The sequence below is a fragment of the Centropristis striata genome, chromosome 3, assembly GCF_030273125.1.
Source record: "Centropristis striata isolate RG_2023a ecotype Rhode Island chromosome 3, C.striata_1.0, whole genome shotgun sequence".
In the NCBI taxonomy this organism is placed as follows: domain Eukaryota; kingdom Metazoa; phylum Chordata; class Actinopteri; order Perciformes; family Serranidae; genus Centropristis; species Centropristis striata.
Window position 1 is genome coordinate 5,662,811 of NC_081519.1, and position 24,551 is coordinate 5,687,361.

At 38.7% G+C, this 24,551-nt stretch overlaps 1 protein-coding gene across 1 annotated transcript in view; it reads left to right on the forward strand.

Moving 5' to 3' along the window:
* The first annotated feature begins 5,897 nt into the window (after positions 1-5,897).
* The window catches only part of ca16b (carbonic anhydrase XVI b), a 139,542-nt gene continuing 120,888 nt past the window's right edge, over positions 5,898-24,551 (forward strand). The window contains exon 1 of the mRNA XM_059329277.1: positions 5,898-6,547. Coding sequence (XP_059185260.1) covers positions 6,463-6,547 — 85 coding nt within the window. The 5' untranslated portion in view covers positions 5,898-6,462. The remainder of the gene's footprint in view (positions 6,548-24,551) is intronic.

The following is a 24,551-nucleotide window of genomic DNA, read 5'->3' on the forward strand; positions in this document are numbered from 1 at the left end:
TAGCGTCTGCATTCCCCCAGGTTGAATACCTGCTGTTGCAGGTTTATATAAATAAACAAGGGTGAATAAATAAAACATTGTTTTTTCACTGTTATATTACAGTGTTAGTGTTATCCTATTATTGACCATTATGCCTGCTGTAGCAAATTTGCAACATACCAAATTGACCCCAAATTGACCATTATGCCTGTTGTCGCAAATTTGCAACATACCAAAATTTCTATTTATTTTTTGTGCAAAAGTGAAATTAATAATCTCAACATTATTTACCATCTACTTAAAGGCAAAAACACACATAAAACATTTTTTTATATACAGCTATATAAATTCAGGCGTTAAAGGGTTAAATAACCTAAGATAAAGGATTTGAATGCTCAAATATCATCTTTGGCGTTTTTTATTGTGCCCCTCTAATTAAACACTGGCCCCTGCTTGGCCCCCACGGTAAAATTGGTCTAGAACCGCTACTGCCCAGCTGTCATTGGGCGAGAAGCAGGGTACACCCTGGACAGGTCTCCAGACTATCACAGGGCTGACACAAAGAGACAGACAATCACGCTCTCATTCACACTTACGGGCAATTTAGAGTCACCAATTAAATCTAAGTGCATGTTTTTGCACTGTGGGAGGAAGCCGGAGTACCCGGTGAGAACCCACGCTGACACGGGGAGAACATGCAAACTCCACACAGAAGAACCGTAGGAGTCGAAACAGCTGTGAGACAAGGGTGCTAACCGCTACACCACCGTGCAGCCCGTTAACAAACATGTTGATGATTATTACTCATACCTTGGTCTGGGTGAGTATTACATTCCTATTGGCTGTAGGATGCCCATTCATTCTTGACAAATGGGAAAATTAACATTATATTGGACATCACATGATTGTGCATCGTTGGCATAGGGCTTTTATTATATTTTAATCTTAACCATTAAAAACACATTTTTATAATATTGAAGTAATAATTAATGCGAAAGAAGGCTGAAAGATGCAAAACACTGGTATGGTCTTTTACATTTTTGTAATCAAAATGTAGAAGTTTTAGACTTTAATCCTTTAATCGGCTCCTGAAATTGGCTTCAAAAACAATTTAGCCACAAAAGTGCAAACATTAGTTTTTAAAATGTAGTTCTAATTTAAATATATAGGATTCCTCCTTATCAAGACAAAAAGACACTGACTGACTGAGAGATGGCATTTATCTGGAGAGCATCCCTCTTCTTTGACATTTTAGTTTTAAGTCATATTTTTGAGAAGAAAGGAAACCAAATACTGGTATTGAATTTCTTGAGACTTATAATCTTCAGCCTCTCTTTGCAGTTCTAGAGTGCAGTTCTAGCCTTTTTAAAGTTATCCCGCGCCTGTCTGAGAGACACTCGGGACACCGTCCTGAAGCGTTAATGTAGAGTAGATACATTGCACAAACATGACACACTGATGTGGAGAAATGGAAGTCAGAGCAACAAAAGATAAAACTATATGAGAAAAGTAATAATGGTAAAAATAGCTTTTGATTAAATAATGTAAGACATTGAAAATCAAATAAATTATATATGGTCATAGCCTGAATTGCATTACATAATTGATGCATGGAGTCGTACATTATGTACCAACTGTCAACATGTGAAATGTGTTTGAAAAAATAATACAAGTGTGATTCTCAAACCACTTAAGGGCAAAGAGGAAGAAGATGCCCGTGGGGACAATGCTGGTGTCATGTCTGGACTCGCATGAATCATGAATATCGCAGCTTTTCTTTTCTTCTTTAATCTGAAGCGCAATTTAAGCGTTAAAGGAAGTGTGAGGATGCCTTAAGGGTCCTGACTCCCAAAGGGTGGTAAAAGATCAGAATGTCAAATGTCACAGCACACTTTACGAATGCCTCATGAAACCGCGAGAAAACATGGTGGAGAGCGCAGGGTATTTCTGGCGTCTTTGATTTTTCAAGGTCTTGGCATGAAGCATTGCATAGTGCTTTTAAGACAGACGAAAAAAATACTGGTCATGATTCATTTTACACCGTATTGGCTGGGATTGCTTTTATCTATCGGCAACAATCGGAGAGGGAAAAAAGCAGCAGCTCAGCATGACTTTGTCCAATGTGAATGCATTATCTCCCAGGTGGATTTATCAGACCTCCGTTCTGGATGACGTGAATGTAACTTACTGCTGTATTAATAATTACAATGTCCCCTTTTTTCACATGTTTTAGATGTCCACATCTCAGTGCATGCAGGGAGGCAAATAAGTGTTACTGTTCAGGAGAAAATTGAGTTTCAACAGGGGCTGAGATGCAGCCGCAAAATTAGTCTACACTCATCTGATGAAGAACTCCTTAACCGCATTTTGTTTTTAATATTCTCAAGTTAAGATTTGTCATGAAGAACATGCCACACTTCTGCTTTGTGTTGTTGTTATTTGAATGCAATTTATTGGTAATTAAAAAAAACATGGTGGAACACTTGCATCCTTTTTATTAAAGCTTTCAGCCTGGATCATGTCAAGGCTGATTTCAAAACAGCTGTTAGGCAATGTTTCACAAAAGACACAGCGTACATCACACAGCCTTGTGGCTTATTGCTTCAATTAGGACCGGCTTTTTAATTTTGGACTGTCTATTATTTAAGTTTACACTGATTACTGTTTTCAAAGGATGCATGTATTCCACTTCATGAAAATAAATTTGTTGAAACAGGGAGGTGACAGTAACAATAAGCCATATTCAGTTCACAGCAGCAAATCCTCACAGCTGAGAACCACAGAATGCATGGCATTGGACGTGAGAAATGTCTTTTCAATTGATATACATGACATATATATAAATGAGCAAGAAAGTGGAGCTTGAGTTGAGATTATTATGTCAAAATGAAATAGTATTCTGTCACGGTACGATACTGATAAATGTATGGGTTTTATGTGGATTTAAACGACAGACGCAGATATATACTCGTGGCCGATAATTGTTATGTATTATAAAGATAATATAATGTATTTATAGCCCATAAATTATCTGCTGATAATACAAAGCTAAACTGCTTTCATTGAATCTTTAAACCCACCTGCCCAGGTAGGTTTCCGAGGAGGGGAAGGTTTGGAGCCAAAGCTGTATCACAAAGAACTGTAATGTCAACATGCATGTACAGTACAGGCCAAAAGTTTGGACACACCTTCTCATTCAATGCGTTTCCTTTATTTTCATGACTATTTACACTGTAGATTCATCAAAACTATTAATGAACACATGTGGAATTATGTACTTAACAAAAAAGTGTGAAATAACTGAAAACATGTCTTATATTCTAGTAAGCAAAGGGTGGTTACTTTGAGGAATCTAAAATACAAGACATGTTTTCAGTTATTTCACACTTTTTTGTTAAGTACATAATTCCATATGTGTTCATTCATAGTTTTGATGCCTTCAGTGAGAATCTACAATGTAAATAGTCATGAAAATAAAGAAAATGCATTGAATGAGAAGGTGTGTGTCCAAACTTTTGGCCTGTACTGTATGTAGGCTTCATTTGAAAGGTAAAATCTGTATTTCTGAAATTGTGCTTGTTTAGCATGTGGCTAAAACACAGCCAAAACTACAGTTCAAACAAACAAAAAGTTATCCGCTGGCAGGCAGGATAGGGGTAGGGTATAGGTTAACAAGTGCAGCATCTACACACTCCCATACACTAGGGGGCGGTGTCTGGTTAAAAGTTTTGAATATTTAATACATTGACATGTGGAATTTGAAAGATCATGTCACTAGTATTTAATCTGCAATCTTACACCAAATGCTCTATAAAAGCCAAAGTATTTTGTGAAGTGTACTAGAAAAAGTAAATGAACCTTTGAAGAGTCAGAACTGTTTGTTTTGTGTTGACAATAGTGATGTCATTTAGTTTTGCTCTCTACAGCTCAGCCTTTCTTAGGTGTGCATGAATAACAGGGAAATTATCACTTATAGTGTCATTATAGAGTCAGTAGTTTCGGAAATTATTGAAAAGGAAAATCCATATCCCTCAATCAGTTATGGATAAAGAATTTTATTTAAAGGTCCAGTCTATGATTCTGGAGAAAGATAGTTAATTGCTGAGTCATCCCAGGTTGTCAAATACTGACAAATACTGCACCGCTTTGGATGGTCCACCAACTCAATGCATTGGTATTTGACAACCTGGGAATCAGACTCTTGAAATGCATGCTGCACCTTGAAACCCTTGTTTATATTTATTACATGATATGCCCCAATTTTCAACTTTCCTAAGAAAGGCATTCTTCTATTTTGGAACATAAATCTCCTCCAAATGTTTGTTATTGCTGCTGGTACAAAAGTATCAGAATTTTTTACTGTAGCGAGATTAACTCTAAAAACACCCATTCCTTTGGTAGTATTTTTCAAGACCTTTGGCTCCCCTTATTTTCTTGTTTGGGGAAACTTCTCCTGAGGTGATCAATAATAGACTCGGACGATTTCTGGCCATGAGCCTTTATAGATACAACATGAACTGAGAAATTGAAAAAAACATGTTATTTAGGGCTCTTTTGCTGTTTCTGCTTTTCCCTTGGTTTTGTTGTTTTGCTCCTTTCATACATGTGCATTTAGGCTACATTTTGGGTTTGGTTAGGTTTAGTTGTTTATGTGTTTTTCTTTGGAGTATGGGGTTAGAGGGAAGGGTTTACCCATTGGTTATTACTGATTACTGTACACTCTTCAAAAAAAGGGGGAAAAGAAATACATAATGTGCATCCCTAATTCGACCTAAATGAGGTATCTTTTTGTAGTTATTTAAAAGATTTGTGATTGCTTTTAGTTTGATTGTTGACATATACTGTACCCCCCCCCCCCCCCACACACACACACACTTAATAAGTTCCCTGCCTCTGTGCAGACTCTAATGAGTCTAATCAAAGGGCCATCCTGCAGTGTCACCTGACGGACTAAGACAGAAATCAAAACCAGAAAGAATTCAGAAACTACGGCTCAGGTTAATTGCACTTGATCAGTCAGAATACAGTCAGGTCTGGAGTATTGTCAAACACAGTAATGTTTTGCAGTGTGTATAGAGGTAGTGCAGCCTGGAGGATCGTGCGATGATGCCCACGAGGCTGTGGGGGCTTTGAAAAGGTAGGCATTTTGGAGAGGAAGCAGATGGCCCACATTAAAAGCAAAGGGCCCTTGTGACTGTCTTCAATGGCCCTGCAGAGAACTGGGTAATTAAATGAGAAATTTAATCAGATTCCTCAAATTAAATGTCCAGCTGGATAGTTCTGCAAGAACACCACTGACTACACATTTACCTAAGGGAGTGTCACTGGTGGATGCATAATTCTCCAATCAGCACACACTCGTACATGATGATATTCCAGGTGATGATTACTGCTAAAGTATTCCATTCACAGTCCTGCCAGCAGGAGGCAAAGGGACATCACTGTGTGGCCACAGGAGGGTCGTTTTAATAATGGGGCCTGGGAGGAAGCAACAAAACACTAAGAAGACTGCATGGGGGTTGGAATCAGTGGCTTTAGCAAGGGGACTATTTTTCCTTCTTTTCTTTTTTTAACAAGGCTTTAATCCTGTGAAGATTCTGAAATGGCCTTGACAGTTTTTCATCATGTCTGATGCAACATGTTTGATGCAACATGTAAAAAAAAAAAAGGCAGGCAGCACAATCCAGTCCGGACTTTGGTGACTTGACAATCTGACACGAGCCACTGATTTCTGGAGTCTTCCTTATCATCGCAGCATAGACTGAAACCAGACTCTGGGTTCGTTCCGACTCATTTTGCATTCAGCAAATCCAAGAACCGCCTCCCCTCCCTCCGCTGCTTCCCCGCCCCGCGCTGCCTGGCTCCCTCTCACACGCAGCCTGTCCTGTAGGATGGGACCAGCAGCCACATCTCCATGCATGCCTGACCGCTAGTCCACTTCCTGGATGGAAGAATGGGACATTTCCAGCACCACTTTTCTTCGCGTTGTGCATTGCCCTACGCCACGCTGCCGCCGCGGATAATCACTTAATAATGACCACGTGTGATCAATATTATTCGACCACTTTTTCCTGTAGTTAAAGACAGCCATTGATCGCCGATTGACCCCTCAACACTACGGGAATGTCGCTATCTGGAAGCCCGCTACAGGCGCGGTGGAGTCCAACACATTTTGAACTGTTTTTGCACAGCCGTAGCGTGCGTATCGTTTTATTCCTCGAAGCTGAAAGCAGCCTCTGCTCGGACTGGAGGCGAATAAATTTGTCTTTTTAGAAAAAACACACACACACACAGAGACTCTGCAGCCGAACCGCTAACCATTACTTTGATGCTCTGCCTTCGTGGCTGCTGAGCCAACTTCGCTCCAGCTTCGGTCGTGTGTATGTGATTTCTTTTCTGTTTTTTTGTTTTTTTTAAGAAGAGAAAAGACTCAAAAACTTTGTCACCCGTTGCCTTCTTGTTGCTCTCGATGAGTGGTCTAACATGCGGAGAATACGGGAACCGAGTTACTGGTGGATTTTATCCTTAATGTTTTTAACCTTGCCCAAACACAAAGACTGTCATCCTGGTAAGTAAATGCAACACGGGGTAGCTTTCATTTATGTAGCCTAAGTACTGAGAGTGCACAGTGTTGATTTTGTCGTCTAAAATGAAGGGGAAAAGCGACTTTTGGTTGTCGAAAAGGAGCATTTTTTTCCCTCCGAGACAACGTTTATAGCCTGGGTTACACTAACGGTTTCAGGGCCGAGCCGAGTTTAACGTCCGACGGTGTTACCGCTGAGACGTTCAGGCTCCGTCATTTGTGTGCATGTTATTGATTAGGCAGCTGGACTATGGCGCAAACTACCCCTCTGCTTTAAGACTCAACATTTAGTCCTGCTAAACAACTCCTCTTTGACCCTGACGCTTTTTCTTCTTTTCATGTTAGCTGCAACACTGCTTGTTCCCACAACATGGTGTCTCAAGAATTCATCAATCTCAGGAAATGCAGCTAATATAACATTCCTGCAAGCTCTCAGATGATTTGTGGTATCCACTGAGTTACTTTATCTCCTGTGGAATTAGCTCTATTTCTGCTGTCTATTAAACCCGCAGTTTTGTTGTGTTTTTTTTTTTTTTACAAGGTGTTCCCAAGTTTTATTATGCGTTTAGCCTGCTGTAGTTTTGGTTTATGAGGAGGTATTATCCCCACAATATAATATAATTGTGTCTGCTTGCTGTCATGTGCGTAGGTAGAAACGAGGATGAGGGCGATAGTTAGCGCTGTTGGCTCGTGGATGGATGTGCCTGTATGAGGGGCGATTAGTGCCACGGAGCACAAATAAACCCTAATGGTCTACTGGAGTATCCGCTTCAGTACCAGTTGGAGACGAGTGGTTTCCAAATTTGTGACCCATCAGATTCTGTGCCGGAGCAGATTTAACTGTTAAATATTGATGGGTCAGTTTAATATTGAGTGTAAGTATTAGTCAGAGCCTGACTCTGCTGATCAGTTTATCACAGCTATCGAAAAACCCATGGCTCGTTCCTTGGTTTTTTGATAAGCTCATTTCGAAGGCATTACCATCCCCACCTCTGATAACAGCTATGACAGCACAGTGCATGACTGTGTTAAAAACGGTCGAAAATATAGCTAATATATCCATGAGGTCACAGAATATAGTGCAACACAAGTCTGTCACTAATAATGTTTCCCACTGTTCTCTGTGGGTTTGGAATAGTGCCTGACTTATATTAACATAAGGCCATGGGTAGTCTCACACCGATGGGGGGCCAAGATTGGGTTAAACCCACGCTGTGACTCACCAGTACTGCTTTTAAAGGGCCCAAAATATGTAGATGTGGCCCAAAGGGGGTCTGATGGCAACAAAGGACAATCAAGACACCTTTTGAAGGTGCCATATGCAGTTGATTACTGAGTCTCAGTCCTTGTGCTTTGGGTTGGTGTTCCTTCTCTAAAACCAACCCAAAGCATGAACTCAGAATCATATTTCTATTCTTTAATACATGTTCGAGTGGTATACTGTTTCCTCTAATCTCAAAATCTAAAGTCCCATAAAGTGTCCTATAGCTCCATGACTTTGTTTCTTTATTGTTATATTTAACGGCACTATATTAAAATGTCAGTTAGAAAATCATTGGATAATCATATATTTACTGATATGGCATCATAAACATGAAACATTTCTGATAAGCATCCATTATATATTTTGTTTTTTAAGGAATTGCATGAAAGATGTCTATATCTACTGAGTGAGACATTTAATATATATAATATAATATATATATATATATATATATATATATATATATATATATATATAATCGGCTGTTTAAAAATCCTGACGATATGACATTCAATACTATCAAAAATTCAGACACTGCTCTCTCGATCTGTATGAAACTGTTCGAGAGATGTATTTTTTTAAATGCGTAGTGCACTGTAGCCGCCACCAGAGGTCAGTCTCTATAGTTGTCACCGGCAGCAGGGCTGAGAAACATGCCGACTTACAGGACTATTAAAAATAAAATGCCTCGGGCCCTGTTTGAGAATATGTTGAGTCTGGTCTCAGAGATAAAGGTGAGCCATCACGGACCAAGCTTGTTTTTGGACTTTTTTTTTTCCTTCATATTTAATGGAATAACAACTAAGAGCCCAGAGGGTTGGTTGCATAGAAACACAGTTGCCATCATATACTGTATACTTAAGTGAAATGTCAGGAAGGTATGACGGAATGAAAAAAACAGATACCATCCAAAGTATACATCTCTGAAAACATCAGACGACAACAATTACCAACTAGCTTGTGAGTCTTTATCTATAATCATACCATTAGAAGCATTTGAATAATTAACTTAAGAGATAAAGGTGAGCCATCACGGACCAAGCTTGTTTTTTGACTTTTTTTTTTTTTTTTTTCAAATTTAATGGAATAACAACTAAGAGCCCAGAGGGTTGGTTGCATAGAAACACAGTTGCCATCATATACTGTATACTTCAGTGAAATGTCAGGAAGGTATGACGGAATGAAAAGAACAGATACCGCCCAAGTATACATCTCTGAAAACATCAGAGATGTATAAAAACAACAATTACCCACTAGTTTGAGTTTTTATCGATAATCATACCATTAGAAGCATTTGAATAATTAACTTAAGAGTAGCATCTCCTTTGTTATATGTTAAATTTAATTTTAGCATCAAAGCAACTGAAGAGCCTTCTAATTAATATGCATCGCAAGTATATTGGCTGTTTTATTCTGTAGCACCAATCATTCCCCATACCAAAGTCACAGTGATGTAACACAGGAGAATGGTTCCTCTCTGAGTCACCCCCCACCCCCCCACCCTGCCCCAAAATCCCCCACTTCCCTGCTTCCACGTCCTTAGTTTGCAGCTTTATTGACTAGTAGCCTTCCAGGCCTCTAACACATCTGAGTTTTCTCATATGGCATGTCTCACCAGACCTCTGACACGCAGCAGGCAGGCAATACAGGCTGACGGGCAGACCGGCTCGAAGGTGGTGGTGGATAAATCCAATTTAACTACTTGTACACTGTCACGTAACCGTATTCATCTACTGTCGGATGACCTAAATCTTTATAATATAAATTTAGAGTTTGCATCATAGACAGTATTACCAAACGGGGGCTTAAGTTAACATGAAAATAAAAGATTTGAAGGGAAGGGGGATTATTTTCCTTCATAAATCATTGCTTACCGGAATTAAGGCATAGCTGTCAGTGGAATTGGCCTGATTTTCGTGACATCTTAGAGAACATTGTCTTAAGTATTATATACATAAAGAAGCAATAAATGGTAATATAATTGATCAGGCGTGTTTAGAAGAGCAGTATTGCAGTCTCACTAACGCAGACGTCCTAGGATATTATTCTCCTGAATGTCACTCCCTACAATGATACGGAGAAAGATCTGGAAGGAGGTTCATCCAGAGTTGTAGTTTGTTAAAACTGTTGTTTTAAATGTTTGTTTTAAATCAGCGTGGCTGGATTGCAGCCCCGTAGTCGTCGTGAGAAGCATAGCTTGTTATTTATTATAGAATTCTCCTGATTGCATCATTTAAGTAATGAGGATGTTATGTGAATATGGCTATGCAAAACCGGATAAAGGCATAAAGCCTCCCGAGTACACTGTTACACAATAGGACTTTAATGAACAGGATTTTGGGGGAATTGAAATAAAAAACAATTACTACTTTTTGACAGATGTAATTGCCATTTTTTGCTCATTGGTAGTGTTTCATCGGAATGTCCTTTTCATATTAGACCATCACTGTCCACTGCAAATAGTATATTAGTGAGCACACATACTTTTAATGTTATTAATGAGGTCCTGATGTGCTGCTGTGCCAGCAGGATGCCAGCTGTCTGGACATCATTATCATCAAGGTCCTCCTCTACCTTCTCTGGATAATTGGTTCGATACGTGCCACACTGACACAACATCTCAAAAGGAGCGTTCTCCTGGTTTTAAAATAGCTTCAGTAACATATGCTCATTCTCGATCGTGGATGGGCTCAGCACACGGTTATCTGTTGTCTCTCCACCAGCTGCCTGTGCCACCCACTAAATGGTCCGATGGGGAAACACTGCAACTGTAATCACTTTTCACTTGTGCAGATAATTCACTGTTTATCCTTTCTGCTAGTGATTCTCATCCTTTGCTTATTTAATGCTTTATTTAACGATCAGCTTATCTATCTGTCTAATTACACAGGATGCACTTTTAAAAACAACAATGCAATTTGCTTATTAAGAACAGTTATTCAGTGTGTCGTTCATAATGCATGATGGTGGTTAAGCAGTGACAACCGTTGGGCCATGGGAGAAACATTGCAGCTCGTTTTCTTCAAACTGAGCAGCTGTGGGTAAGGTCTCTTATTTTCATTAAAAAAATAACCCCTGAAATGAGCTACCTTCTTATAATTCCACAGTTTACTGTATAAATTATAGTCACTAATAAGCTAAAATCTGTTTTATTTATGCGACAACACAATTTAAAAAGAGGATAATTATGTTATACGGAGGACATTTAAAGTACACAAAGGTAAATAAAAGTCTAATTTTTTTTTAGGGCAGAGAAGGCAGTCAGGAGAAATGAGACCGACTTTCACGAACGCTTGCAGAATAATATAAAGTTTCTAATGATTTCTTGTAGTCGGGTGTGAATTATTTCTTTCTGGTTCAGTGTTAATGTTGCAGAATGTCCTCTCTGTTGGGAAATGCTGTTTGAAAATTGGTCATAATTTCCCTGATGTAGCCAGGGCGAGCGTAAGTAAACATTTGCAACCTTGTGTTACTTTCATAATTTATGATTCATTCAATCAGTTTTTCATGTGTGATTTTTTGACCGTGAGGCCATTCGTTTGAAAATGTGCATTCATCGAGCTTTTCAAAAAGGGATTCTTGCTCGGTGTTGCCTTACCACATGCATCATTGCTGCATGACACCAAAGAGTCATCTTGAATGCTAAGAAATCAAATTAATAGACACTTATATTTTCATACTTTGAAATGCTAGAAAATGATCAAAGTGCAGCACGTTGGCCGTTTCAGGCTCCATAGATGCCCTGGAGAGTTGAAAACAAATAAGTAACTTTTGCATTCAGTCATTTTTATTAAAAGGCTTTGTGTGTAGCCTTGAGGTCTAACAAATAAAAATGAATGCCTCTTCTTCCTCGATAAAATATTTGCAGAGCAGGTTTATTTAAAGACATTTTAAATCCCACAATGGATACATGTGAATTCTAGCTACCAGGCTTCTCTCTCCATGCTTTTGTTGGAGCAGTGATCAGTGGAATAGTGTGAAATCAGAGACTGGATGTCACATCACAGCTAGGGTTGAAAAGTGGTGGAAAATTTCCGGTAAATGTCCAGAAACTTTTCAATGGGAGTTAAGCTAAATATTTCTTTTCATTGTACAACAAAAACATGAAAGCTGAACGATTACTCTTACCGCCCATCCCCCTTACCAACCAGACTGTAAATTATGTTTTATGTTTTATTATTTTTGGGCTACGGTTTCACTAGATTGTCAAAACCGCTGGTTATCTTGTCGGAGACCATCTGAACCACAACAGTAGTGACGAAGTCATGCGGCCGTGGTGTAGTTCGCTAAAGGATAATGTTAGCATTTCACTTCTGTCGGCTGCATTAACATTTCAAACACCATAAAAGTGGCGTTCATTTCTGAAGATTATCCTGCCAAACAAAACATGTTAACATCAGAAACGTGTTGGCCACAGAGATTATTTTCCGCAGTGATCCAAAATCCAATGATATTTTGTTTTTGCGGTCTATAGTCTTGTGCTCTGGGCTCAAAAGTGTGCTCCAGGGTTCTAGAAATCATCTGTGCACATGATTGATGCAAAAGTGCAGATAGGGGGCGTGGCCTCAATAGCCCCGCAGTAAATAGTGTGCTATGTGCATGTGATTGAGTGTACTTGCACGAAATCTCTGAAAATTCCCAAGATTTTGCAGCCCTAGGCGCAAATAAACAAAACAGAGACCTCCTTGTAAAAACAGTGGTTCATAGCGCCATTACTCTTTAGAAGCTCCCCAGGGTATCTTTTAAAATTCGCTCGATAAAAGTAGTTAACACTGATAATAGTCCCGTCAATAATTACAATATATTAATTTAACAGGCTCAGCAAAAGTTATCAAGGTCATGTCCACATAGTGAACAATATCACTGTTTGTTTACAGACGAATGCCACCAAGATTCTAGCCAACACAATGCTATAAAAACAGCAGGGTTTTTCCTGCCATCCTCACCATCATAGGACTTGCAGCACCCTGGAATGAACAAAAAAACCAATGCTGAGACACATTTTGGTGTCATATCCGGCCGCACTGTTGTATGTTGAGTGAGTTTCACACCCTCCCACACAGAAGTTAATTACTCTTTAAAAAGGGTGTACATGCATTATTAGTGGTATTGTCTTAAAATGACAATAATATTGCAATTATTTCTAGGACAATATGCACCAGCAAAATGTGTTGTCGTGACAAACACGGAACCCCTGCTGGATGATTGTAAAACGCATGTAGAATAACTGTAAACTAGAGCCTGACTGATGTGGGAGTTTTTGAGACAGATAATGATCTTGGAGGGGAAAAATTGACTGGTGGCCAATATAGTGGATCTTCGAGCTGGAATGAAAATAGATTAGATGAAAATAGGTTCATGCACCAGTATGACTATGCAAATGTAGTCAGAGGACTGCTTTCCTAAACGTATAACTTGATTATAGAATATTTAATATTTATTTTACATATACAATGTATTACTCTGTCAAACAGTTCTAAAAATGAGAAAATAAAGATTAATAAAAATAAAACAATGGCTTAAAAATGTTCAGTTCCCTATATATTTAGAACAAGTCAATGCTTACCATTTAAATAAAGAATTAAAAAAAGCTGATCTCATTTCTAAATTACCCCAATCATTGTTCTGTATATGAAAAAATAAAGATGCATATCCAACATATACGCTGTTATCGATCTGTCTGTGATGGACCAATATAGATAAACTGGTCTGGCTCTAAAATAAGCTCTACCACCTGTACCTGTTTTCTTTGTACTCTTTACTTGCATGTTATTACAGCCTAATTAAATTAGAAGAGAATCAATACGTGGCGTACTGTTTCCAGGAGCCCCAGCTGAACCGTATTGACCAGCAGACATTTACTGGCGAGGGCGTCCTGTATGGAGATGCCGCCACTAATGCTGAAGTGGAATATTTCAGTTGATATGAGCCCAACATTACGAAGACAATGCGTTATTTAAAGGCTAATTAGAGTATTCTGACATTAATTGTGATTAAACTGTTTATTTGCGTAACTTATGTTAATCAAGGCAATCAGTCATCTGTTCATTAGTTGGTGTGTACAGTTGAGTTCACTCGGTCTTTCAGCCAAGATACTCCAAGCTGGTCACAGTAGCATTTTAATCATTTAGAATGACTCACAGCCACTTCACTCCGAATCATTTCATCCTTCCTAGCAACATGTAACCCCAAACGCACACATATACACACACACATACACACTGGATTGGACCAGGCTGGTTGAAACGAGGGAGGATAAATGCTTTTGGGGAAAGCAGTGCACTTATTTCCTGTGCTTCATGACAATAGTGATTAATGTCCACGCAATAAGGCACTGTCGCTGAAGGACATATACTGCTGCACTCAAGGACTTGGCCATATCAATAAATGTCCTGTGTCCTTCAGTCGCCATGTCCTCTTTCCCCTTAAACAATCTTGCCGCGATGTGATACTGTGTCAGCTTTACTTACAGCTGGACTGTCAGTCAATGCTGCCCTGTGGAGAGTGGACACAATGGGACCTTCAGGCTCCCTTTCCCCCCTCTTTCCTGCATTGTGCTATTGTGGGTCAAATGAGCATGTGTTTGCTTTGTGCTCTTGTGTTTTTTTTCCTTGGCGGGCTACATTCAAGATTGTCTTTTTCAGAGGCGAGGAAAAAGCAAATTCAAAAGTAGGCTATCCACGAGGCTCATTTTCCCTGTCGTGAATTATGGCGACAATCACTGAAGATATAGGATTAGGCTGTGCATGTTTTATCAAGCTCAAGGTGCTCTGCAGAATGCAAAATAAGCTCGTTGAATGAGAGTCAAGTTGCATTTGATGAATTGAATTTTAACCTTTGCATAAATTATGTTCTCGTTATTTTGAGCTGCTGCAGAAAGTGCCTTGAATATACCTGGGTATACCTTTTGTTACCGTGCATTTTGGGCACTTTTAGTTCAACTACGCTCTTTATATATGAAAGGTAGTCTTTACCCAGCTTTTAAAACTCTGTACTCACTGTGTATTGTAGCTATCACAGTCAGGACAGACAAGTGTTTTGTTCAAATGGAACAGCACAATAATGCTTGAATGAAATTGAAATGACGCCATGCAAACCTGACTTAGATCTTTGGCATTGGGTGTTTCATTTTGCAAAAAAAAAACCCAAAAGCACCTCAGGGTTTGGGTTTATGCAACTGGAAGCTTAAGCTGTATTGTTCCATTCAGTGGGCTGCTTTTAAACGTACTGATTTATTTCTTTTTATTTATGCAAAAGATTACTTTTGACATAATTCGCTATGTTTTTATATACCTTTATTGTCTAGTGTTGCTGTCTGACAGATGTTAGATTGCTGTTGAATATTGGAGAAAGATGTCAACATTTAAGAAAACTGATTATATCGCCTTATGGTTGATTGTTAATGTTTTGCATTAATTATAAAAAAGAGACATTCGATTACATTCCCTTTAAATTATGTTGCCAGCAAATAGGGATACTAAATGTTTAAGCAATTAAAATAATTTTAATAATTTGTTTGTCTAATCTTATGTGGCCAGATAAAAATATGTATCTATTATTTTGGTATCTTATTATTTGTCCTTTTAATTTTATTTTTAAATGACATTGCCACAATTCAATTAGTAATAATTGAAATGGACATCCCATAGTGCTTTAACTGCTTTTTTGATGTATTGCCTGTTTTAACGGCAACTTTTTTGTGGCATATTTTCCACCTGGGCAGACCGTCTTCAACAATGGCACCTTGGTCATTTTTTGGGTAACCAAAACATTCCCACACGGATGATTTTACATGTTTTTTCGAATAGCTCTTCCCCTTCCATGCTTTACATCCTGTCACCTCCATCTGCAACTGCACGGACCGAAAACAAAGCAAGATAAGTGGTGACCCGCGGTTGTTGTGTAACTTTATTTTCGTTCCGGGAGAGTTGTGCGCTGATGTACGAACATGGTTTCAGCATAATCTTTTCTGGAAATTGGAGGTATTAAGGAAAAATTACGATTAACTAATCGTAATGTTTAATACTGCGATTAATTGTGAAAACGGGTAATCATGACATCCCTACTAACAAAGTGAACCAAAGCTAATATAAACTAAATATAATATACTTTACTATTCTGGTTTATACTAAAGTTTAAAGATACTTCATTTTCTTAGAATAGGGTTGGGCAATATATCAATATCAAATATTGATATCGTATTGTGAGACTAAAAATCGTCTTAGATTTTGTAAATACTAATATTGTAATATGGCACAAGTGTTGTCTTTTACTGTTTTAACAGCCACATTACAGTAAAGTATTACTAGTACAGTATTCTCTGACTTGGAAAGCTGTGTTATTATTTTTCCTATATGTATTTATACCCACTTTAGTGATGATTTACCAAAAATCTCCACCGTTTGCCAACCATATAATGTCATTGCAATATTGAAACTGAGTTATTTGGTCAAATATATAGTGATATTTAGATTTCTCTGTATTGCCCAGCCCTATCTGAGAACACCTCTGGTGATGGAAACGCACTCTTGACTGCTGTTATAACAGAAATACATGACTCTGTAATTTCCAGTTTGGCTATTTTGATTAATTAATAAACCACCCTTTTCAAGTGACGTGTAGATTGCAGAGAGAGCTGACAAAATATCACTTTGTAATGAATGTTTACCCATTGAAGGGTTTGACTGTACAACTCAGAGTCTGTAAAGGTCTGTTGCCAAGGGGGGAAAACAGCTGTAGCTGTTGCTACCCAACAGCCTAATGCTCAAAAGATTTCTTCAAATGTTGCCACCTTTCCAAATTGGTGTCAGACTTGGAAGCTTCTTAAATGATTGCCAATCACCGAAATAAGAGATGGAGCAGTAAATAAGATTGAGGCGTTGAAAAATGTGGGCCCCTTGGAATTTAAATGTCTTTTCTGTTGAGGAAGTGTGATAAGCAGGTTGCTTTGACATATCGCAGCATAATTTAATGATGTATTGTTTATTTTGGGATCTACACAAAGCATATTACAGACCAGGATTGTGCTGTGGTCCGCCACATATAATGGGATAAAAACTTATTACGGCTCATTCATCATGAGGATGTGACATAAGTGGTAAATAGAGAAGAATAGTTGAGTTTGAGACTGAGTTGATATTCACTCTTCCACTCCAGTGCTAAAACCACTTCATTAGTTCCTTGTCGAAAGCGTTTTTTCCCCTCCCTAAGCTAACACCCTGAGAGATCAGTCCCCAGGCCCTTTCCTTTGGGTTTCCAATGAGATTGATGTTTTGTTTGTTTCTCTCACACACTTCGACTGTCTCCCAGGGAGCTTTCTCTTTTTCCACAGAACGCTTTAAAACAACGATGGGGGGTGGCCATTGGTATTTAACCATGTTACTTAAAAGACTGCAAAGCATTTCAGGTGGTGTTAAGCCTCTTCCATGAGCTTAGTTTATTGTATCTGAAAGCTTACTTTCCTGTTTAACTGTTTCGCTTAATGAATTTCGCGCGAGGGACGTGTGGTAGTGTAAAAGTGACAGAGGGAACTAGTGTGAAAATTTGGTGCTGGTTAATTTCAGAGGCTTCCGGGGGAGAAGATGTGCTGAGTTGGATAGTTTTAGGAGGCAGAACAGGAGTTTAGAGTCTACCCTATCGATCCTGTTGACATGCTCCCCTTTGGGGAATGCAAATGCTCCTGTTCTTCACAAACATTCAAACCCTCCTGGTCGTGGAACCCTAATTAACTAGGGATTTGAATACCATGGCCTTTTCCTCTTGACATTTCCATATTTCAGAAAGACATTGTTTAACGCTTCCTCAAAAAAGACAACTCTTGTCTTTATTGGACGGTGAAAAGACAACACAGTCAACAGCTGAATTTGTATGAAAAACAGAACAGAAATTAAAAACCTCTCCCAGTTGATCCTCGGGTAATTTTAGCCTCGCTGTCAAACAAAATTCCCACGTGTCTGTTTTATCTGTCAAACTCTGGTGCGAGCTGAAGGTGTGACAGCTGCTGTATGTTGTTGTCACTGCTAATCTAAACCTCACAACACAAGTGTTTACCACAGCCGAGGAGACATATTCCCAGGTAACCAGTAATCACTCAGGGATTACAGAGATCATCTGTCCAAACACTTAGCAATACTTAGCCTCTCATCGCTAAAAAGGTGACTTTTTGAATAGAGAGTCATCTTGATAAAATAGAAGTGGTTGCTTTCATACATATACAAAGGTAATCTTGTATTCAAGCCTATGAATATTATAATTGCCCTGTCAATAAATGCATTAAAGTATTCTTTAGTGTGTAAAGAGGATTCAGAGGGCAAAATCAAGGACATTCATTTCAGCACAGGCAGCACTCAGCCATTGTTGCCATGTCTACAAATAACAGTAGACTGAACTGATTTGTGTAGAAAAGCAACAGTCAATTACTCCAAAAAAAAAAAAATTAATTGCCTGATTAATTTAGCAACTGTTTTAATTTTCTAAAAATGTATTTAGCTTTAAAAAAGGCAAATATTCTCTGGTTCAAGCTTTAAAATAAGACTTTTGAAGCTGTTACCTTGAGCGGACGGCTAGTTCTAATTGACATTCCCCACAATTTTCTGATATTTATAGGCAAGGCGATTAATCAAGAAACTAATTAGCAGATTAATTGATAGCTGCAGCCGTAGATTTGTGATTATAGGAAGCTCAGAAATGTACAGTAAATGCCCTATTTTATAGGTCAGGATTCAAAGACTCATTCCAGTGTGTCCGTCATTTTAAGAGTATCATTACAGCCTCATCATTACTGTGTTATGATCCATTAGCCTGTAGTTGGGTCAGGCTGACCCACATGAACTACTAGTATAAAAAGGTGAAAAAGGCACTTTCTCATGACACTACCACACATGGAAGTTTATTCCTGCTATGGTAAAGCCCATCTGTGTTTTTCCAGGAAATTAGAAAATGTACATTCAGTTAAAATCAATAAATGTATCAGAGCGTAGAAAGCTATTGACTAAATATCAATGTCCTCATATTTGAGGGGGGTTGGTGTGAATATCTCATCTTTTCATATTTGATAAAACAACTCCTGTTGCTAATCTTCTTTCATACCCAAAATGAAAAGTGGTGCTTCGCTGAGATGATGAAGACAGCTCTGGAATTTTAAAGGCAGCTGAATATGACTTGAATTCAATTAATGCTAAAATGAAAAATAGCCTTTTAGTTAGAAAACCCAGACTGGTGGGAAAAAAACTATAAAACCATCAACTATAATTTTCCGAGGGAATGGTTTGTTTGTTTTCTACCTGGGTTTGGGTTTTCTGTATTGCTGCAACTAATGATGTTTATTATTATTCGTCTTTTTTTTTCTCCAATTAATTGTCTAGTCTATCACCTGTCAAAAATAGTAAGAATCTCTTGTCAAAATTTCCCAGAACCCAAGGTGACATCACACAGTCTAAAACACAAAGATATTCAGTTTACAAGGACATTAAAGAGCAAAGAAATCTGAGACAGTGCTTGATAAGTGACGTAAACAACTGAATGTCAAAACGGTTGTTAATTCATTTTGTCTGACCATTTGATTCATTGAGTAATGCTGCATTCAAATGGAAATAGTAAACTGCATGTCATCTTAGTGATGAGGTCGTAGTTAGGTGAGGTTGGCAGAAAATATAAAATATCAGTCGATCATATTTTCTGCTAGACCCAAAATCATTTTTAGTTTCAATCGATTAGCACTTTCGCCTCACAGCAAGAGGGTCACCGGTTCGACTCCAGCCTGTGGCTCCTCTGTGTGGAGTTTGCATGTTCTCCCCGTGTCAGCGTGCGTTCTCACCGGGTACGCTTCCTCTAACTAGGGGTGTGCCGTATCGTTCACAATAATATCGGTATATTTTTTTTATGGTTAAAAAAAATGCATATCATGATATTGGCAATGTTCTTACTTCTTGATGTAGTGGTTAAAGTTGTTTTAATCACAAAAAGCTACTTACTACCTGTCGCTAAACACATGCACCTTTCAAAATAAGAGCACAGTGTATTAAGAGAATCCACCACAGAATTTACAAGATCAAAATAAGATGCCTTAAAAAAAACATACAAGAACCTTTATTCTCCTTTACAAAATTCCATTAAAATATGCCCCTGGAACCCCTAAATGGTTATTTTTATTATTTGCTCATACTCAAGAGTCAAGAGTACATTTTTTTGTATTTGGCAACTGTTGAGATTTGCACTTCAAAGTACATTTTACTTTTTAAGTATTTCCTAATCAAGAATATCGTTATCGCAAAAATAGCCTGCAATATCGTGATATTCTTTTAGGGACATATCGCCCACCCCTACCTCCAACAGTCCAAAAACATGCAGTTTAGGTTTAATTGGTGACTCTAAATTGCCCGTTGGACTGAATGAGAGCGTGAATGGTTGTTTGAACCCCGCCTCTCACCCAATGTCGGCTGGGTTCGGCCCTAGCCCCCCGCGACCCGAGTTACGATAAACGGCTAAGGATAATGGATGAATGAATATTTAATTCCACACCAATTTTTACCGACTGTTGCATTAAGCCAGGGGTGGTCAACCTGTGGCTCCAGAGCCTCATGTGGCTCTTTAGGCCGTCTGAAGGGGCTCCCTGTGGCTATAAAATGATACATATTTTTACATTAAAATTTTCATTTATCAATGGTGTAGACCAAAAACTATTTGTAATCTTCAATTGTATAGCCTTTTTACATCATATAAAAAAATTGACATTTAAGTCAACTAAAATGTGCTTCATAGCTTACGAAAGTCTCCAGCCTGGCGCCTTAACCTTTAAGTTTTGCCAACTTTGAGTTTAGTTTTGAGTTCCCCTAGATAGACTAGTTTTCAAAATCGAATTAATAAATGCTCAATATGACTATTAATAATGTTGGTAGGCTAATTGAGACTTATTAGGCGGTTTAATTTTCATTTTAGGCTCAATATAAGGTTTGCGGCTCCATTCCGCGATTTTCTCTAATTTTTTTGGCTGTGGCTCTTTAGTTAGTAAAGGTTGCCCACCCCTGCATTAAGCGGATATCAGGTATCAGGATGTATGTTAGCTTGATTATCACAAATAATAAAATAAAATGTTTTGCAATGTTGGCACCAATACATATCAGAATGAAGCTAACTGTACGGAAACTGTCTTGACTTGCACGTTAGGGAAACTGCAGCCTCATGTTCTCACATGTCCCCTTCACCACTTCGCTGTTGTGTTGTTACTTGATTTGTAATCATTGCCTTGAGTTTCCGCTAAGCTTTGCTTAACTCAATGCTGTTTTTCAGCCTTTGTTTGCTGCTGCTCTTGTGTGCATTAAGATCTAATGCTCATTAGCCGTGAGTTTGTTTTGATGCAAGTTTGACTTGATGTAGGTGGGGAAATCAGTGCCAAGGTGGCTCTGATAAGTTTGATGTGAAACTGTACGGTGTGTATGTGTATTGATAGTCTACTGTTGGTTTTGTCCAGAATGGGATACACATTCATATCTAAACAGACAACCACCAGGCAGCCATGTAAGAAAGCAAGGCCAAACAAGTGTGTGAATACGGAGGAGCGGTGGTCTGAGCAGATGTCCTCATTTGTCATGAGTTATATGTTGGCATAGATGATGGGTACCCTAATAAGGCTTGTAATCCCTTTTGGCTAATTAGCGGCCATCTTACTGTGACATGCCAATAGATTTCTCCCATCACAATACCTCCAAAATAAATCAGCAGGAGCATGTTCTTATTGTTTGGACCGCTGCTATGAAACTGTATTTAAAGGAAGAGAAATGCATTACTTAAAGCCATAAATTAGTTAAAGAGTTGGAGAGAACACAGGCACACAGGAATATTTTTGAGGAAGCTGAATCTGAACTTGACTACTATCATCTGTAATTATAAGGGCGTCTCTTTATTTGTCTTCAATCATGGCAAAATTAATCAGTTCGAACAGTTGGAAACATACTGTTTTCTGAGTCACTTAGAAAAAAAAAACCCAGTGGGGATGAGGGGAACCGCAGGAGAGAGACGATATCTTGGTGTGAAAAAGGAATTATTTCATTTTCTTGAACTCACAATTACACTTAAGCATGATTTTTTTCAGCAGTGTGATAAAATTAAAACATGACAGTGGGTAATGAATACATCATGAACCGTAGGAATGCTTACAGCTTCAGTGTGCACAGCCTCCACAGGAAAAATATCAACTGACTGTGCAAAAGAAATTTACATTTAATTTGAATTATAAAGTAAAAGGTGCTTTCGTCGGATAATGGTAAGCATGGAAGCAGCATGCAGTAAATATTCTGCTTATATCCAGTGCATACTGTAGCAGCCACATAAAAGGGTTTGTCAGTCATTTTAATATATCATTTTTGCACTTATGATGCCGTGCAAAATGTTTGTTGGACCCTTGTTGTCGAGCAGAATGTGGAAGATTTTTTTTTTTTTTTTTTGCAATGTTTGCATCAGTTGTTTCTCGAGCTAAATTATATTTACATCCTGGTCCTTGTAAAGTCCTTGAGATAGAAATAATGAACCTACAGCGTACAGTAAATACGACATACTAGTGAAGCTGCTAGTGCATTCCTCTTCATGGTTTTATTTATCGCTTCTAAATCCAGCCTTCAAGTATTGATTAGAGTCCAACATCAAAAAGCATTTAGAAAGGAAGGGAGGAGGTCTGACTACTTGTATGGCCCCAGGCAGGAATGAGGAGCCTGTTTGGAAGTGATGCATGCAAAGTCCTGGTGCAGCAGTATTATTTCTGGCTAACATTGAGTCATTTGGCCAGCGAGCTACGAGTAAGGCATTTTTCATCAGTGCGAGGATGATGTTTTCCACCAAAGCACATTTCCGCAGGTATTTGATTCCACATTTTTTCTTAAGCTTTATTACACTAGTCAACTGAAATCACTTTACTGGAGCTGCAACAACACATTTTCAGCCCGGGTGTCCCGAGATCAAATCACTGGCTCTGCAGTATCAGTGTCACGCTCTACCTGTTGCATTGGATGGACCCATTTACATTGCCAGTAATCAACCATCACCATTCATGAACCCTAGTAATGCGTGAGGAGTGTAATGTATCCACCAGAGGCAGCTGAATTTATTTCAGAATCAATAACTAGACAATTCATGCAGGGCTGCACACCGTGTCCTCAGGAATGACCTCATAAGCTCTTGGCGCTTAAGCGATCCAATTGCCACATATTGAAAATTGAAAACCTCACTTTACACAGTAAATTTTCTTGACATTGTCAGAGCGGTTATGTACGGTCCTGCCACTGTGTGCTGAGACACGTTTGGGGATTGTTTATTGTAGTCTGGGACGGGGGAACAAGCTATAGCTGGTGTAGTAAAGAGGTCACTAGCCCTGAATTTGTTTAATCTTGTTAATGGTTTTCATCAGGAGCCCCTGATGCACTCAATCAGCAAGCGCGGAAGCTGTTTAATGCACTTGCTTCACTGTACCGCCGTTGCCCTAGAAGCACACACAACAGCCGGTTGACACACTTGAGGTTTAATGTATAATTTCAGCATCTGAGAGGTCGCCATCTATTGTTTTCGGCCTGTATGAGAATGGCTATGTTAAACATTGACTTCTCCACAGGAAGTCATGCAGTTTTAATTCATAAAAGACTCAGTTCTGGTCAAACAATAGAACAATACCTTTTATGCATGGACTAAATGCCAGGATGTGTTAGTTCTCTTTTTTTTTTTTTCTTTAAAGGAAGGCTGAATACACTGGAGATTTTCATCCAGACCTTTTCGCCCACATGCTCGATAAGGTCGTTTGATGCACAGTGTTTCTCACTTGCTCCATGTAGTAAAAGGTTGAAGAACAGTGTAACAAATGACACTTAGCACCGCTGTCGTACTATAGCACAGGTTATATGAATCCTTGCAAAATACATTTTCTTTTTTTTACCAGGGGGGTAAACTGCAAGAAATGTAGATGTCGGAGCTGAGGGTGGATTGAGGGTGGCACGATGTGATTATAATGAGATGGCCTTATCCACTTTTTTCTTCAGATACGTTTAGAGAAAAGACTGCAGAGCAAGTGTGGCGTAATGAGAAAGCTGCCTCCTTTGACCTTCCTCCTATTCAGGTTGCTTTGTTGTTCAAGTTCCCCAGTGAAACAAACACAAATGTTTTCTGTTTGGGAGGAGGTCCAAGGCTGTAACACTGTGTGTATGTATGTGTGTGTAAGTGTATGTGTGTGTGTGTGTGTCAGTATTATAGACTTATTTAGAAGTTGGTATTGAGTTTCTGTCACTTCACTATTTCTACTTGTCTCTACATCTCACTATGTATTTTAGGGCTTTTCAGCGGCCTGCATGGCATTGACAAAAATATTCTCAGCTCTGTTGAATGTGCAGTAGCACTTCCTGTCAATTAGCATGATGACCGAAAAAAGACAGACAGACCTTGACATGCACAGACAGGCTCAAAATACGAAAAAAAAAAAAAAAAAAGAAGACAAAAGGCGATGAGAGGAATTTTAAATTATTTTTTGTGGGGGAATTTACCGGTTTTCACTGATTTACTCAAGGAATAGTTTTATCTTTTGACTAATGGGCTTAATTTCACTTAATATGGCTGCATTTCTTTGGCCCAAGGGTGCTGATGTCCTCTTTGCTGAAACTGCTTGTTTGCTTTTAGCTGTGTAGGCCTAAATACTTGCATTGGGATTTGAGTTGTTGTTTTATTATTTCTGAGCTTGATGTTTTAGCCCTG